The sequence below is a fragment of the Musa acuminata genome, chromosome BXJ1-5 (assembly GCF_036884655.1).
Source record: "Musa acuminata AAA Group cultivar baxijiao chromosome BXJ1-5, Cavendish_Baxijiao_AAA, whole genome shotgun sequence".
In the NCBI taxonomy this organism is placed as follows: Eukaryota; Viridiplantae; Streptophyta; class Magnoliopsida; order Zingiberales; family Musaceae; genus Musa; species Musa acuminata.
The window spans coordinates 43,777,493-43,790,303 of NC_088331.1; the positions used below are offsets into that span (position 1 = coordinate 43,777,493).

At 38.8% G+C, this 12,811-nt stretch overlaps 2 protein-coding genes across 3 annotated transcripts; both read left to right on the top strand.

The window, feature by feature from the left end:
- The first annotated feature begins 1,197 nt into the window (after positions 1-1,197).
- LOC103985486 (squamosa promoter-binding-like protein 12) lies at positions 1,198-7,035 on the top strand. 2 transcript variants are annotated; one of them, XM_065184296.1, is made up of 7 exons: positions 1,198-2,882; positions 2,964-3,049; positions 3,139-3,883; positions 4,065-4,201; positions 5,600-5,860; positions 6,373-6,699; positions 6,794-7,035. In XM_065184296.1, the coding sequence occupies exons 3-6, from the start codon at positions 3,213-3,215 to the stop codon at positions 6,666-6,668; spliced, it is 1,365 nt and encodes a 454-aa protein (XP_065040368.1). In that variant the 5' UTR covers positions 1,198-2,882; positions 2,964-3,049; positions 3,139-3,212; the 3' UTR covers positions 6,669-6,699; positions 6,794-7,035. The 2 variants fall into 2 exon arrangements, with proteins under 2 accessions (XP_065040368.1, XP_009401474.2); XM_009403199.3 differs by having other exon boundaries at positions 1,199-2,882; positions 3,136-3,883.
- A 4,832-nt stretch (positions 7,036-11,867) lies between these two features.
- On the top strand, positions 11,868-12,594 carry LOC103985895 (eukaryotic initiation factor 4A-13-like). The gene is made up of 2 exons (XM_065183404.1): positions 11,868-12,062; positions 12,139-12,594. Exons 1-2 carry the CDS (start codon positions 11,868-11,870, stop codon positions 12,592-12,594), a joined length of 651 nt encoding a protein of 216 aa, XP_065039476.1.
- Positions 12,595-12,811: the final 217 nt, after the last annotated feature.

The window sequence follows — 12,811 nt, forward strand, 5'->3', positions numbered from 1 at the left end:
AATAGCTAAATATACTGTGTTCCTCTCAGTCTGCAGAGTTGATATGGATAATGCAAACATAACTTCACCATGGCTGATTTGTGTCAACTAGATCAATGTTTTCTTCCAAATGGAAAGATAGAGAGGTCAAGCAAATCCAAATTATTAACACAATATCCTGAGTATAATACATCTTAAATTACATGTTCAAAAGTGCTTAAGCATAAATTCCAGGCTACTTAGGAATAGATTTGAACTCACAAGAAACACATCAGATGCAGCCTAAAGTCTCCCCAGTTCAAGTGTAGATGCTCTTCATGCATTCTCATAAGACTTAACATTTTCTTCTCTCTCTCTCTCTCTCTCTGTCTCTCTCTCTCTCTCTCTCTCTCTCCTCAACACTTCAACATGAAAAAAACTTCAAATCAGAGGACAGAGGCCAATCAAAGTTGAAACAATATGGCAGTCTATGTTTGCTTGAGAGTTGGTCATTCAAGAGCCCAAAAATTAACAGACCTTAATCCTCCTTAGACATCATGAGAAGACCAGACGGTTGACTATTTACTATTCATGCAACACAGTGTGCCAAAATCCACTCCATATTCCTGACATTTTTGTTGGACTATCACATCAAATGAATTTAAGCAAAGAGGACATTGTCCACTAGTTCATCAACACCAACCAACTTATTGTGGATGTCTCATCAGTGTTGTCCTTAATTTCCCATCCCAACCATCTACTGTAACACAATCAATCTGAAAGCAGTAATGATCTGCCACTAAATGATACACCACAAACTCTTTACAGGAGCTGCTGCTGTTCTTGTTAAGCCAAATCACAAGGGGTTTCAGACACCATACAATTCATTGGGTCAAAGCATATGTTCCATCATCATACAACATAAAAAGATTCGGAAATAATAGTGTTTTGATTCAGTTCCTATTCAACATGTTTTGAATGAGGAGTGTCAATTTTACATGATAATATTATTTTTTTCACAATGCACCTTTTTTTTGCCTTTTTTTTTTGTTTTGATATGGAAAAATGATATTAATTTATTTTATATAAATAATATTTAATTATAATTAATTTAAAAAAATAAAATTAAAATGCTTTAAATTAAGTCTCACTGAAGACGCGACGACTTTGGACACGAACGCCACCTACTTACACGCGCCGGTTCAAAGGGAGGTGGGATTCCCCTCCGCGCTCGATCGGTCCCCGCTTCGGCACACAGGAGGGGAGTGCGGCGGTGGGGTGGGATTCCGATTGAGTCGATGCTGGAAGGCCCAAGCGGCGACCACGGTGGTGGGTTCAAGGTGGAAGAGAAGCGAGGGCTTGGGAGCTGCAGGCTCGCGCACATGGTGGGTCGAGGAAGGCTTCTCTTTCCGCCCTCGTACTCGCGCACGCACAAAACATGTATCGCCAAAAACCTTTAAGCTCGGTTGGAAACCGCGGCTGCACCAACTCCTGTTTCCGGGTTCACAAATGGCAGGAGAAAAGAAAAGAGGGCATTAAATTGGTGTCGGCCTGTTTGAAGGTTCTGCCTTTTTCTCACTGGGTTGTCGGTTTATCCATCGCTTTTCTGCCTTCTTTGCGAGGGATTCTGCTTCCGTGGTGGAAATCGGTGGCCTCCTTGCCTCATTTGCGTAAAAGATGGATCTTGCGTCTGCCCGTTTTCCTCTCCGATGTGGGAGAAGGAATACGCTTTTTACCGAGTGAAAGTAGATGGTGGGGCTAATGGTTGTCTGGCGGGATTAGGTTCAAGGCTTTGCACCAAGCAAATGGAAAAATATGGTGAGTCCTTTATGATCCGAGATCTCATCGTTTACGCTCAATCGTCTTCGTTCTTTATGTGCAACCTTGCTAGATTCAAGACGCAATTTTGAAGAGTGAAAATGATTTAGTGAAGAGGATCTCGCTTAAAGATTGCTCCTTTCTTGAAGCCATTTGGATTAAAAGTTCTTCTTTGAGGATCTGTAGGATAGCCATCTGGTCCCCCCCCCCCCCCCCCCGGGGACCTGCTGTGTCAGAAAGTATGTGTTCGATTGATTCAAGTGGGGACTGCAGTAAAAGGGGAAGGGAGAAAAGCCGTTCCTGACGCATTCCTATGTAGATTTACCGATTAGTGTCCTGACGTATCTCGTTTGGTCTCTTGCCTTATTTTTGTTGAAGAAAGCAATCTCCTCCAGTTCTTTATTTATTGGGGAGGTTTGTTTTCAGATAGACTGGTGCTGGAAGTCTGGAAGTAACAATAAAAGAGAAAGATTTGTGGCTTACATGTTTGGTTGGTGGAAAAAGAAAAAGTCTTGATATGAAAGAGATTATTGTCGACCATTTTGTATAGGAGTCGGGTCACTTTCTCCCAAGGTGCCATCTTTATAAATTGTTCTCCTTATTTGAAGGCCCGGCATGTGGTAAAACAGTAGAAGGCCTTCTGTGGAATAAGATAATTGTGTAAACTCATGAAAGGAGGATTGGCTGGAAGGGGCAGAAAAAAGCTGCGGACCAGGAGAGAGAGCCTTAATTATGTGTACAGGAGCGAATCAGAGCAGAAATATGGCCTTTATAGCTTGGATTTGAGTTATGATATAGAGAGCAAAATTGAATTTGTACTGCTATGTCAGTCAGCGAGCTGGTGGGACAAGCTTCTGTGGCCGGCGTTGCAAAGTGATCAGTCATGGGAAAGTCTTATTATATCTTGTCAAGCTCATCTCCCGTTCAGCTGGTGGAGGGTGGATTTGAAAGAGATGTCCACATGCTTTAGTGAAAGGAGGTCAATTTAACTAGAATTAGGGGGTTAGGGCTCACTGCAGGGTAATGATGATGCAAGCAAGAAAGCAGATTTAGCTCTGCTGTACGTGTCTGTGGAGGGGAGGGCATCCTTTGTATGATCCCAGGAGGTAAACATGTACTTCCACATCTAGTTGCTTTTTATTCAGGTGTCCATCGGATTCATTGTTATTTCTGATCTGTTCCAACAGTTTTTGTAGCCCTTGTTGGGGTTTTCTTTCCCAAGCTGTGGTTTTCAAGCATGGTACAAGTCGGGCCAGTTGCTGAAATTTTCCAGGTGGGAAACCCTTTCTTCAACTGGGTTTTTTGTACTCCCTTGAATTTTCTTGAATATTTAATTACTTGATTTGTTGCCTGATGCAGTAGGTTGGTGTTCCACATTTTATGGGACATAATAGTACTTGAGATTTTTCTTTTGTTGAGTGCTGCTACCTTTTGCCATGGATTGGACTTCAAAGATGCCCTTCCATTTTGATTGGGAAACTTTGGCACCATTTAATGGAGAAGAAACTGAAATATCTGAACCCGCACTGGAACTTAAATCAAAGATCGGAAGTGGCGTAGCCATGGGCAATGGATCTGTATATTCGTCCAGTGGGGTTCTGTGCTCTAGCTCTGAAATGGGCAACTGTTTATCTAAAAGCTCCATTTCAGCATCTGTTGATTCTTCATCCAAGGCAATGAAGAGGCTACCAGAGGTCGACTTTGAATCAGTTGGAGGATTTCTTGTTCACCAGAACAAGAATAAAGATTTAGCTAGGGTGCATGATTTCAGAACTTCACATGCTGTAGAGTCTGCAGAAGGCATCAAGGAGTCTGTGATGGGACTGAAGCTTGGCAAAAGAACATATTTTGAAGATCCTTGTGCTGGGAGTAACATCAAGAGCCCATCTTCTTCGGCTTCTTTCACCCCATCAACCACTTCAGTTAAGAAATCAAGAGTCTATCAGCAGAGCCTGCTGAGTTCTTACTGCCAGGTTGAAGGTTGTAATATTGACCTCAGCACAGCTAAAGATTATCATCGAAAGCATAGAGTTTGTGAGAGCCATTCCAAGTCCCCCAAGGTTGTTGTTGCTGGTCAGGACCGGAGGTTTTGCCAACAATGTAGCAGGTGGTGCTTTTTTAATTTTTTCTATAATTAGTTCCATTTTAATAATTATTATGGGCATAGATGTTGAGTGTTAAAGGACTTGTAGTCCTCTTTGGTTTTTAGGCATTGCAATTTGTGCTTGTTTTGTTAGTCATTCTATTTGTAGCAGATACATAAATTCACCTCCTTGGTTGTCATCTAGGTTCCATGCTTTGTCTGAGTTTGATCAGAAAAAGCGAAGCTGTCGTAGACGTTTATCGGATCATAATGCACGTCGACGGAAGCCACAGCTAGAGACAATCTCATTCAATTCTTCAAAGCTCTCTACATCATACTATGGTATTTCTTGATTTTTGGTAGTTTACTTATCACTGTTGAAATGGGTAGCTTAATTTACTTATACCTTCTTTAGCCTCTGTTAGTTGTGTATTGTTTGTCAGAATTTTCTACCTTTACCATTTGCACTAAGTACTTGGAGCTGTTGACAAAAGTTTGGTTGTTTTTCTTGGACAATATCGGTGTTCTGTTGAACAAGCCTTTTCATTTCAAGCAACGTAGGAAAGAAAGTTTCTTTGAAAACTTTCTTACACTGACATCAAGCTCTCCATAAATAGAATAACTATAAATTGCTTAATTTACTTAAAATCGAGTTATTAGATAAAAGGTGTATGAACTAGTTTTTATTTAATTTAATTCAATAAAAGTTGATTTTATTTTATCTTGCTATAAAATAAAGGTACTTTAAATTAGCTAATTCCATTATCAGCAATCCTCCATGCTACAACATACAGATACTGTAAATTAGCTAATTTCACTATCAGCAGGCCTAGAGTAATTAGATTTATGCTTTTTCCTAAGATTCAGAAAGAGATTCATGGAATCATCTGTGGCCTTCTTTTGCCAAATATCTTCATGCTTCCATCTCAGAGAATCAATCAGCAGGTTAGGTATGTCACTTTTTTGGACTCCATCATGGCTAAATTCTGCAATAGGAAACATGACATCATCCATGTGAGGTTTTATTGAACTTGAGAAAGCAGAAAATTATCACTCAGATGCTTTCATTTGTTACTGTTTGTCCTTTTTTTTCCTCTGTCCTTTATCATATTCTCCTAATATATATTATGGATATCCATCTTTGTTTTTGTGCACTTCAAGTCGTGTACAATCTGCTCCTTCTTTTGATTGGTTTATGTAGTGAAAATAGCTATTTACCTTGTTGCAACATGCACAGAAACTCATACTTTTAATTGGGTTTCGGAGAGATTCAGGCTGAAAAATAGGAACTTGAGATGGGTTTGAGTACCTAGGTAGTTACTTGGATTTGAGTGAAATGTGGAGGTACCTTACCTGTTGCCATGCCTAGTTACTAGTAATCGATTGAACAGGGAGTTCTTGTTCTAGGTTATAGGTGTATTTGAGATAGTGTTTTAAACTTTTAATAATGCATTGGGAATTTTGTCATTGGTGTATTTGGGATAGTGTTTTAAACTTTTAATAATGCATTGGAAGTTTGGTCATCAATAACTGGGTGGAATTTTGTGTAGCTTCTCACTGGGACCATGACATTGCAGTAGATCATACTCTCTTTCTGATTTCCATGGTCTGCAATCATGTATTCAATATTTAAGCTGACTCCATTGACCATTGATCGTGTGCATTTTTATCCTTTCATGTTCATTTACTTAGCTTACTCTCTTGTGTTGTTGAAATTGGTGTAATGGCTGGCCTATGCAGATAAACAACAGGCAGGTCTTGTTTTTGGTCGACCTCCTTTTAGTCAGATGACAACCATGGCAAGTTCAATATGGGATAACCCAAGTAGCTTCAAGCTTACTCAAACCGAAGGATGTTGGATAAAGTCAAGTAAAACAGGGGGCATAAATGGGCAGCTGCATTTTCCTAGCTATGGCAACTTAAATACTGTTTCCACAGTAGGCCACAATATGGACAGTCTCTTGCCATTCAAGAGCGTTACTGCCGATGTCCTCAATCAAGGTAATGCTTTTAAGCATCTTTTTCATTTCCTTCAGAAAGGTGAATGACTTTGATTAATTTGCCAACCTGCAAGTAATACACTTTTTTCAAATGTATGGCTAGTCAGTCATATGATATAGTTTTGCTCAGAGGGCCCATCAGTGAAATTTTATGGTGACCATGAGAGAAAATTATAGTGCTTGAATCTGCCTTATTTTTAGTGATAGTTTATACTCAAATAGTTTGTCATTGAACTTGTTCATGAAATCTCTAATGACATTGTTAAAAGTAACTCTTGTTATCGTATCGAAAAGAGGTATTCTAGTTCATGGATAATAAAAATAATAAACTAACAAGGCCTGCCATCAGGCCCTGCTACTTGTATTAGAGAAATCTAACTTATATATATTCCAAATGATTGGTCAATCATTAAGATATAGCTTTAAAGTTCATTACCATGATGGCCTCTTCTTCTTCTTTGGTATAAGTAAGTCTAATCTGACGCAAATCTCTGCTATACCTTGCTGATCTAGATGTCACTGCTGCTTTTAACTTGGATGGAGCACCGGATCTCCGTTGTGCTTGCTCTCTTCTGTCAACTGAATCTCGCGTTCCACCTAATGCAAGACCTGCTCCCAGTGTACAGTTTGTATACACGTACAACAGCGATGCAGCTCATCCTGCCATGCACACATTTAACACGACGCAGGATCAGCAACTTCTCGAACAAGTGCTTCCATTCAGCTCTGGTGGTCAGTTCCAAGAGTCTCTCTTGTTCAAATCATCCTTAGGGATGGGTTTCCTTGACCCCTCCAGTCAGCTAGGTTAACAAACACCTCCGGCTGACCTCCTAATGCAAGGTGTTTGATCTGCATTCTTCCCTAGCTTCGTTTTCTGCTGAAATGTATTGTGAAGGTGCTGCCATACTGAACAGACTCCTTGTTTTGCTTGCAGGATTGATGATTCCAGGAACTGGCTATCTATCTCGGGTGATGGCTTTATCATGGTGGCACTGCTGCAGAGTAAACAGACCTCAAGTGCTTCCATTATTTTCCTTTTTCTTTTCCCCTTGTGCCAAACACATGTTCCTGTGAGGTAATTGAATCATGAAACATTTCATTTCTCCCTCTACTCTGTGTCAAGATGAGGTGTAGTAACTTTTGAGTTCTGCAGCTTTGGTGCCTGTCTTTGGAATATACTCTGTGTTTATGGAAGTGGTTCAACATCATCCAAGCCATGAATCTAAGTTGAAAGACTTGAGATTAGACATGAATCTAAGTTGAAGGCATAGATGTTGGTAATCGGAGATCGATATGCACACAGCTTAGATACGAGAAAGTACTAATTGGGCATGCCATCTAAGAACAATGTTCACTTCCCTCATCTCACAATTGCTTTTGTAACCAACGATAATCTTTGAAAAGAAATTTTTTGTCCAAGGCATATCGATATAGATTTTGTAAGGAACATATTAAAACAAGAATTTTTTTTTTTTTTGACTCCAAAAGAAATTTACCATTGACCAAGTCATGATCGCAAAACGCGTGGGATATTTTTATCTTTTCTAGATGTGACAACACTAGAAAATAGATTATATTGTATTGATTTTGTCATATTGAGTCAAGTTCTAAGATTGATCATATAAGTTTAGTGCTAGACAAATGATCTTTCGTGAAAATATCGAAGGAAAACCTATCCTTCATCATAGTAATCAACCTTGCTAATAAAGAATTCATTGTATTTGCTAAAGCATTCACTAACCTTACTTAGTAGATATAAGCCCCTATATGAGAGACGACATAGACATTATCTCCCTTCTCCCATAACTAATATAGCTAGAGAGAATATAAAATGTGATTGCTTATCAACCATAAGAGGGTCAATATATTAGTGATTTTTTCGAAGATTAGCGGGTTGACATGATAGCTAAACGGTTCCTTTATCTATTATTAGGAGGAACATATCCCCATTTTGATAGGTGAACGATTCCTTTATCTATTATTAGGAGGAACATATCCCCATTTTGACGGGTGAAGAACATCACTTTATCTATTATTGGGAGTATGATATAGATTTTTTTTATATTCTATTAAGAAATGAACTTATTCCAATGAAATAGTATCGCTTTATCTATCGTTGAAAGAGTATACCATTGGGTGTCTGATAATAATGATATGTATAGATAACTAGATTTTGTATATATTATATTGGATTAGTATATGTGATAATTATGAGACTTATTGTATGACCCTTCTCCATCACTGTTAAAAGATATTCAATTCAAATATTGAATCTTAGCTAAAGGCTTATAGATGACTGATTGTATTTATGGATAATATTGTATGAAAGCATATTGTATGCATCTTCTTACCTATGCATGATCCATGATTATTTCAATGATTTTGTAATCTTATCTTACTCACATATCATATGCAATGTTAAATTCATTAGTTGATCAACATATTATTATTACCTTTTTCTTTGATCTCCATTCTCTTCTAGGCATTTGTACTCATCCAAAACTATTTTCGTAAACTATAGTGTCGATTGTTTCAAGATGATATGATGATTTCTTCGAGTTAGTGAAACACTTGGAGTTGCTATCGGGCAGCATCCGAGATGAGGTAATAATTAGGTAGCTAATAAATACGATAATTATTTATGAGATTATATTAAAAAATATTTAAATATAACTCTATATAATAAATTTTGAAACAAAGTTGTGCGATTTTCTCGGACGACATTTTTCACCTATAATGAATGAGAGCACTCTTTTGTCAAATAAAGCTCGATATAGTTTTATTTAGGAAGGAGAGAAGAGATATAAAATAAGAGACATGTGATATCTAACATTTTTCACTCTGAAACCGAAGCACAATATAAGATAGGTTAAATCAATTCTTTCGCATTGAGTTAACTATCAGATTGACCACATTATATTAGCATTAAAATGAACTTATGAGAAAATATCACAGAAAATCCAAACCCATATATCCCTTAAAGAATTTGTCCCTTTTCAAATATATTAATACAAATTTATGTACTCTTAGTGTGATTACCAATTCTTTTAGCATGACATTGCCTAGTTGGGTCAATAGTGTCATAGCTAAGGTTGCACCCTTCCTATGCACCAAAACTCAACATTGATTTGACAACATTTGAGGCTAATGCACATCTAATTCACTCAAATTTTAGGCTTAGCTCAATCCTAATGACTTATAAAAATCTATAAAAAAGGATAGCTTTACTTCCGGTTTCAAATTTGGCATTTCTTAAGGGAGATAGACCTTTTACCACTGTATACTAAAATTAATAGTAAAATATATAAGAGGGCTACTTATGTTTAAAGCGTGACGTGATCATTGTAACCAAGTTCGCATCTTTACTAGATGAGCATGCGATATATCACTTATTCAAAGCACCCAACATGTTCGATACGATCAAAACATCCCATTATAAGTAAAGTGAACAAAATGTATCTAAAACATGTCTCATTATATGTGATGCATTCACTCGTGACAAAGTAGCCTTCGCTCATGATGCATTCCTTCGAGACAAAAAAAAACACAAAAGTATCCGATACGATACGATCAAAGCGTCCCAATGCATGCAATACATCCATTCAAGATAAAACAAAAACATCCAACACTCGGAGATAAAGATAAACCTCGCGTATAAAAAGGAGCCATAGGCTCTCGAATGAGCTCAATTTGGGGTTCTACCAATCGGAATCCTTCCGCCTTTGGTTCCAACCGTGCTTGCCACTTGCTCGATCATGCAAGCAAGTGGACTAGCTTTTGCTTTGCATCTATAGATATTCTAAAACCTGTTCTGTTGAATCTGATTTCTCTTCTTGTTTTATCGATTTCAATTAGAATATATCGGGTAACAAATGCTTGCATTTATAGATCAAGCCACTCACCTTCGTGAGCTTTAGATGAGTCTACTGTGATCTTTTCCAAGCATTCGATCAACCTGAAACTATCTGGAAATTACTTCCAGTTGTTTATGGCTTCCCTTAGGACAATAAATCAGTGAATTCTCATGAATTATGATATCATTTTTGGTTCTTGTCGTCGTTGCTTCTTTTTCCTGAGCTTATACATATAATTCTTACATGCAATAACATGCTGCTGCTGTATCTATATGAGCTACTTAGATTCGTTCCTGCTAATTCTCTTTGCCATCTATCCACAATCATCTCTACGATTCTTTCTATTCCTAAGCTCAGCAAAGTTTCTTCGACTTCTCTTGCAGCCATATTTGCCAAACTAGCCTTTCTCTTCCTACATTTAATAGGAGTAGCACTATAACACATTGCGATATTTATCGTAGCTATAAAAGTTATAGACTATCTTTTGGAACATCCTTCGTATTTTGCTTTAAACTATTTGAAATTATTTATACTGATATTTGAGGCCCTGTCCCAATTTCTTCTTTTGACAAGTTTAGATTTTATATCATTTTCATCGACTATTTCACTAAATACACATGGTTATACCCTCTCTATCATAAATATGAAGTTTCGACAATATTTACAAACTTTAGAAAGTTAGTCGAGAATTTATTTTAGTCTTCCATTAAAACAGTCTACTTTGATGACGGAGGTGAATATCAAATCATCACATCTTGCCTCACAGCTTATACTCCCCAATTAGTTAGTTCTGCCGAACGTAAGCTTCGATATATAGTTGAAACTGGTCTCACACTTCTACATTAGACATTCATACCACCAACTTTTTGGTACCATGATAGAAATGAAATACGAAGAAGAAGTATACTAATTGAAATGAAATACGAAGAAGAACATTACATTGAGTTTAAAACAATACTCCTTATTTATACATGCTAGAAAGGAGAATTTTCCTCAACAGTGAAGGATTTTCCTCAACATATTTATAATGTAGTTGGGGAGATCTTAGATATTGTTGAGGTTGTTATCACGGGAGATCTTGACTGTTATCATGCCCCGCAAGACGATGCTTCTATCAAAGACGTCGATCTTGGACCGATGTGATGAAAACGATTTGCAGGTGAGAAGCTTCGTGAGGGAGTTCGCTAATTGATCAACTGTTTGTACGTGAGAAATACGTAGTTGATGTATGATAACTTGTTCTCGCATAAAGTGAACGTCGATGGCTATATGTTTCATGCATGAGTGGAATACTGGATTGACGCATAGGTAAGTGGCTTCGACATTATCATAGTATATTGAAGGAGTAGAGGTGATGTTGATGCCAAGTTCCTTAAGGAGATTCGTTACCCAATTGAGTTCTACAGCAGCGATGGCTTTGACATGGTATTTAGCTTCAGTTGTAGAACGTACAATTGTCTTTTGCTTCTTAGAACTTCAACTGATTGGATTCGGTCCAAGGAAGAGAATATACCCTGACATGGATATTCTGTCATCAAAATTTCCTGCCCAATCACCATCAACAAAGGCATAAAGATGAAGGGAAGAGTGTTTGCAAAAAAAGAGGCCATGATTGATAGTCCCGTGAAGATATCGTAAGATTCGTTTGACTGTAGACCAATGTATAGTAGATGGTCGATGCATGAATTGAGATAATTTATTGACCACAAATGAGATCTCTGGACGGGTGAGAGATAAGTACCGTAAGGAGCCAATGACTTGATGGTATTGAGTTGGGTCTATAGTAGGGCTTTCATTACATAGTTTGAGCGACTCGCTAATAGACATAGATGTTGTAACTGTCTTTGCATCTTTCATATTCATTTTAGATAATAGATTTTGAATATACTTTCTTTGTGATAGGAATAGCCCGGAAGATGTGTATGTTGCTTCCACTCCCAAAAAAATAACTCAAGTTCCTAGAACTTTAAGATACTAAATGCTTGAGGAATGACTTTCGATGCTATGAACCTCAATCTCGAAAAGTCTTTACGTCCCGTCATATTATTTTTATAGAGACTATCATTCCGTTTCAAAACCTTGAGTCTCCTGCTACGCGACCTACACATCCGGTCCTTCTCCTCATTGTTATCTCCCCCTGCAGTCTAAACGCATATGGGCAAGAATTTTTCAAAGTTCGTGCCTGTTGTCGGAGGAACCAGTGTCCGCATCGATCAACGGGTCCTCTTCGGCGGCACTCACGGTCGTGTCCTCGACGTGTTAAGGATGCGATACCTTCGCCCTGACCACATCAAAATGTTTGTCCTGGCCGAGGCAGATGAGATGCTTTCGCGTGGCTTCAAGGACCAGGTTCGATCTTCTTCCTGCTCTCCGGTTTCGGTCTCCCGTTCATGCGAACTTGACAAGGGGTAGCGTGTCGTTGCAGATCTACGACATCTTTCAGCTCCTCCCTTCAAGAGTTCAGGTGGGACTCCTCTCTGCGACGATGCCACCGGAGGCCCTTGAGAACACCAAGAAGTTCATGAACATGCCTGTTAGGATCCTCGTGAAGCGAGATGAGTTGACTATGGAGGGTATCACGCAGCACTACGTCAACGTTGACAAGGAAGAGTGGAAGTTTGACACGCTGTGCGATCTCAATGAGCTGGTGGCGATCAGTCAATCTGTCATCATCGTCAATACCCGTCGCAAGGTCAACTGGCTCACTGAGAAGTTGAGGAGCAAAGACCAGACGGTGTCAGCGACTCATAGCGACATGGATCAGAACACGAGGGACATCACATCATCACGCGCGAGTTCCGATCGGGCTCCTCCCGTGTGCTCATCACGACAGACCTTCTTGCTCGTGGGATCGACGTGCAGCAGGTCTCGCTGGTCGTGAACTATGTATGATCTGCCAACGCAATCGGAGAGCTACCTCCACAGGATCGGACGAGGTGGGAGGTTTGGGAGAATACAGAGTGACTCTAAAACAGAGAAATCATCAAACACATTATTTGTTTTCTCTTTCTCTGTTAACAATGGTGTGGCCAATAGAAGATTGGGCAGGAACATGTCAGAACAACATATTGTTGTTTTCTCTATGGTGAATGTGCCAC

Coding starts and splice junctions, on each gene's coding strand:
- LOC103985486 (XM_065184296.1), top strand. CDS start 3,213: ATGGATTGGACTTCAAAGATGCCCTTCCATTTTGATTGGGAAACTTTG. Junction 3,884..4,064: donor TTTTGCCAACAATGTAGCAG/GTGGTGCTTTTT, acceptor GTTGTCATCTAG/GTTCCATGCTTTGTCTGAGT. Junction 5,861..6,372: donor TGCCGATGTCCTCAATCAAG/GTAATGCTTTTA, acceptor TTGCTGATCTAG/ATGTCACTGCTGCTTTTAAC.
- LOC103985895 (XM_065183404.1), top strand. CDS start 11,868: ATGGGCAAGAATTTTTCAAAGTTCGTGCCTGTTGTCGGAGGAACCAGT. Junction 12,063..12,138: donor CGCGTGGCTTCAAGGACCAG/GTTCGATCTTCT, acceptor GTGTCGTTGCAG/ATCTACGACATCTTTCAGCT.